Source organism: Palaemon carinicauda, chromosome 5, assembly GCF_036898095.1.
Source record: "Palaemon carinicauda isolate YSFRI2023 chromosome 5, ASM3689809v2, whole genome shotgun sequence".
NCBI lineage: Eukaryota > Metazoa > Arthropoda > Malacostraca > Decapoda > Palaemonidae > Palaemon > Palaemon carinicauda.
Genome location: NC_090729.1, coordinates 152,382,032 through 152,387,031, shown reverse-complemented (window position 1 = coordinate 152,387,031; position 5,000 = coordinate 152,382,032). Strand labels below are relative to the sequence as shown.

Here is a 5,000-nt window from a genome sequence, read left to right as displayed (position 1 = left end):
TCCATCCAAGCTAAGACCATGGACGGCCAGGCAGCGGCTGCTGATAACATAGTAGGTAGACTAATAAGCTTTCCCAAAACCCCTATCCTTAGCTCACAAGGATCGTGAAGTTGTAGACACTAAAGAAAAAAAAAGAACAAGTTTGAGTGTCACTAAAACCCCAGCCTGGCAATCATTAGGCAGGGACGTTTCTATTGAATGCTTTTGGTCTACGTCTATCATCCAACTGTAAATGGATTCTAGTATCTCCTTGGGTAAGGATACGTGGCGTGGAATTTACAACCTCATCCCTAAGAGAAATGCTGAAAAATCAAGAAACTGGGCTATTCTGGGTCTATAAAAAGGGAGGGAATCCCATATGATAATTAAAAGTCAGGGTTACAACACACTTTTTGGATCCCTCTTGATCTTTTCGTTTTGTTGATGACTGCTTTATTTATTGCTCTAAGCCAATTCTATCTTAAACAGCTTGAATAATATATATTTTTCTGTATATAACTTTACATTTTTATAAAGGTAGTTTCAGACAGTGTCACTTATCAGACTTTTAGCTAGTATCTAAAAGTAAGTTCGTGAGCTACATGTTCATCTTAACTCTGGGTACGATCTTTATTGTCATACTGCCTAGGTTAACTGAGGCCAGGTATGAAGGAAATATCAGATGAGTTATGGAAGGAAAATGAAGTACAATGCAAGTTGAGATACTCCCACAAGAGAGTTATTAGGTCCTTTGACAGATATTATTATTATTATTATTATTATTATTATTAATATTATTATTATTATTAATACTAGCTTAGCTACAACCCTAGTTGGAAAAGCAAGATGCTATGAGCCAAAGGGCTCCAACAGGGAAAAATAGCCTAGTGAGGAGAGGAAATAAGGAAATAAATAAATGATACAAGAAGTAATGAACAATTAAAATAACACATTTTAAAAACATTATCAACATTAAAATAGATATTTCATACATAAACTATAAGAAGACTTATGCAGCCTGTTCAACATAAAAACATTTGCTGCAAGTTTGAACTTTTGAATGTTCTACACATTCAACTACTCGATTAGGAAGATCATTCCCCAATTTGATCACAGCTGGAATAAAACTTCTAGAATACTGTGTAATATTGAGCCTCGTTATGGAGAAATACTGACTACTGGAATCAACTGCATGCCTAGTTTACGAATAGGATGGAACTAACTGGGAAGATCGGACTGCAAAGTCCTACATTGAATATCTCTCTGGTTACGACTCATTTTCCTTTGTCTACACATACACCGATTAGTCTCCTATTTTTTGCACGTTTTCCTATTTTCTCATACACTTGACAACCGAAAATTGATAACCGATTTTTTTTTTATTTTTTTTTTTTTAATTCGTGGGGGTAACTAATGCACTGTAATTGTTCAGTGGCTACTTTCCTCTTGGTAAGGATATAAAAGACTCTTTAGCTATTGTAAGCAGATTTTCTAAAAGAAAGACATTCCAGAATCAAATAATTCTTTTCTAGTCGTAGGTAGTGTCATAGCCTACTGTTTTTCCAACTAGGGTTGTAGCTTAGCTAGTAATATTAATATTGGTATAAGCCTTCTCCACATGTATGATGTAAAATAGATTTTGCATCATAAATTATTCATCAACTTCAGACTACTCTTTAATACTGTGGTGATCCGCTCAATCCAGTCATCTTTCTTTTTTATATTTATTCTGATGGGTGCCATAAAAGAGAATAAAAATGATTGTGATTACGTACAAACCTCAAATCAATTTATTAAAACCAATCATTTCATTCTCGGTAATATTAAATTATTAGAAAATGATGATATGGGGCATAGAATTGCTGGACTGGTATCCATATTTCAAGAAGAGGGTGGCAATGAAAAGACTGCTTGAGTATTCATATTATTTACAGTTGTTACTGAAGATGTCAATAATATCAAGTTCTGTGTGAACCTTTTTATAGTAGCTGTTTCATTTATTGCTGGCTCTTAAGGCAGAAACTTCTAAGTTCTTGAAAGGCCGTTTTAATGAGTTGATAACACATTTCTCAGAAGTGCCGTCTGGGAACGCCGACAAAAACGGACTTTAAAAACTAGCACTTTCTGTTGTAAACTTGAATTCTCTACAAGTAGGAAACTGATGCCCTCAAGATTAACGCTTCTATTGCCAACATTTGTAAGTGACTTATAAAGAAACTACTCTGTGCTATAATGTAGTTGCACTTAAAATCTGGTTTTTCTTAGAATCTAGTTATTTTTTTAATAATTATTTTACAAAGGTGAAAAAAGCATTGTACGACTATTTGATTACGAGTTTCCAAAAATTCAATGATAAACACCATTTTAGAATGTTTTATTTTAATTATACAATGAAGATTGAAATTTTCCGACAATAATTAAGAGTAATAAATTTACTCAGAAATGGTAAAACATATCAAAGTAATGTTTTCATTGTGGTTGGTAAGACTATGATATTAACCAAAACACTTTTAACAATAAATGTTGAAATAACAACACTGCATACGTTACTGAATGTAACCAGTTGCAACAATAAAGGCAAAGTGTTTATAATATATATATATATATATATATATATATATATATATATATATATATATATATATACATATATATGTATATATATATATATATATATATATACATATATATACACTGTATATATACATATATATATACACACATACACACACACACACATATATATATATATATATATATATATATATATATATATAAATATATATATATACTGTATATATATACATACATATATATATATATATATATATATATATATATATATATATATATATACAGTATATACACATATATATATATATATATATATATATATATATATATGTATATATATATATATATATATATATATATATATATATATATACATAGTTGCATATTCATATAAATATATCAGTATAAAAATACGTACATATATGACTTTTATTTTTTATGTAAAATGCACCTCTCTCTCTAGATTATAAAAACGTCGTTCTCATGCAATTCAAAGTAGAATGCTTTTGAATAATAATGTCTTTTTTCTAAATTTCTTACTTTGGTAGATAAGAGACAACACGTTTACTATTTTATTTGATACACACCATTAATATAATGGATACTTAAGTCATGCTTAACCACAATAATGAAATCTATTCCACTGGATGACAGATTTGTATAAAATTTATCAGCGTAAGATTTTGCGTCCCTTAATATAAGGCGAGCACTCATTCACTTCCTTATGAAGTTTATTAAGAGAGAACCTCACGGTCAGATAGCAAGTTATTTTAAGAGTAAGTCTTCAACTTCTTTATGGGACTTGATGTGTACGCTTCTCTCCAAGACGAAGATGGCTGGAAGGTAATTCCCTTAAGGGTCCTGCCTCAGAAGTATAAGTGTCACTTTAATTGTCCTCATCAAGGGCAAAAGAACTAATTAAAGGTTCTCTCTCAGGCAAAGAAGTTTTATATAATTTAGCCTACCTGAAGGCTACTTTGAAGCATGGTTGTTATCTGAAGGTTCTTCATCAATAACGTGAGTTTTATCTGAAGGTTTCTCCTAAGGAACGGGTACATTATTTGAAGGTTCCTCTTCAGGAGCAGGTGCATTGCTTATAGGTTCCTCTTTAGGAGCAGGTGCATTGCTTACAGGTTCCTCTTCAGGAGCAGGTGCATTGTTTAAAGGTTCCTCCTCAGGAACGGGTTCATTATTTGAAGGTCCCTCTTCAGGAGCAGCTGCATTGCTTAAAGGTTCCTCCTTAGGAGTAGGTGCCTTGTTTAAAGGTTCCTCCTCAGGAACGGGTACATTATTTGAAGCTTCTTCTTCAGGAGCAGGTGCATTGCTTAAAAGTTCTTCCTTAGGAACAGGAGTATTACTTGAAGGTTTCTCCTCCTCTGGAACAGGACTGATACTTGAGAGGTCCTTCTCATCAGCAGCAGAAGTATCACTTGAGAGTTCCTTTACAGGATCAGAATTTTTACTTGAAGGTTCATCATCAGGAGTAGGAATATTGTTTGAAGGTTCTTCGTCAGGAGTAAGGGTGCTTCCAGAAAGGTCCTCGTTAGGAACAGGAGTATCAACTGAACCTTCTACATCAGAACCTGCAGTACTACCAGATACTAACTCATCTGGTGCAGGAGAATTATTTGATCCTTCAGCATCAGGAGCAGGGTTATTTATTATAGGCTCCTCGACAAGAGCTGGGATATCACCTAAAGGTTCCTCTGTAGGAGCAGGCATAGTAATAGATGCTTCCTCCCCAAGAATAGGAGTATTACTCGGTTCCTCATCAGGAGCAAGATTGGTGTCTGAAGGATTATCGTTAGGAGCAAGAATATCATCTGAAGGTTCCCCATGAGGAGAGGGAACATTCTCTGAAGTCCCCTTATCAGAGAAAGGAGAATTAGGTGAAGGACCTTCATTGGGTACAGCAGTGTCACCCAAAGCTTCTACTTCAGCAAGAGGGTTAATTGAATTATCTTCATCAGGACCAGGAGTGTTGATTGAACGTGCATCTCCAGCAAAATGAGAAGTCCCCAAAGATTCTTCTTCAGGGTCATGAGACATATGTAAGGTCTGCTCTTCAGGTGTTGGGGGTGGACTCAAGGGGTTTTCTGAAAGATCATCCAGAGGTTGGTCACCATTAACCGGATTATTTGAAGATAGCTTGCTAGGAGATGGATTCTGTGGCTGCTGCTCACTAGAATCAGGGACGTCATGCAGAGTACGTCTAGGAGGAGAATGAATACGTGTAGCCTCTCCATTAGAATGAAGACGTTGCGAAAGCACTTCACCCTTAGAAAAGTCGTAATAGAGAGTCTGTCCATTTGAAGAATGAAGTTGAGAAAAATTTTTCCCTACGGAGGGAGGGTAACGTAACCTGCTTGAAATTTTCTCGCCTGTAAGGTTATGCAAAGGCTGATCACCAAAACTGCGATTATTTGAAATTACTTCAGAGTGAGGTA

The 5,000-nt window shown here is 34.4% G+C and overlaps 1 protein-coding gene across 1 annotated transcript in view; it reads right to left on the bottom strand.

Moving 5' to 3' along the window:
• Nucleotides 1-3,009: 3,009 nt before the first annotated feature.
• The window catches only part of LOC137640623 (cell surface glycoprotein 1-like), a 13,607-nt gene continuing 11,616 nt past the window's right edge, over nt 3,010-5,000 (bottom strand). Inside the window, exon 5 of the mRNA XM_068373126.1 lies at nt 3,010-5,000. This exon is cut by the window's right edge and continues 537 nt beyond it. Coding sequence (XP_068229227.1) covers nt 3,595-5,000 — 1,406 coding nt within the window. The 3' untranslated portion in view covers nt 3,010-3,594.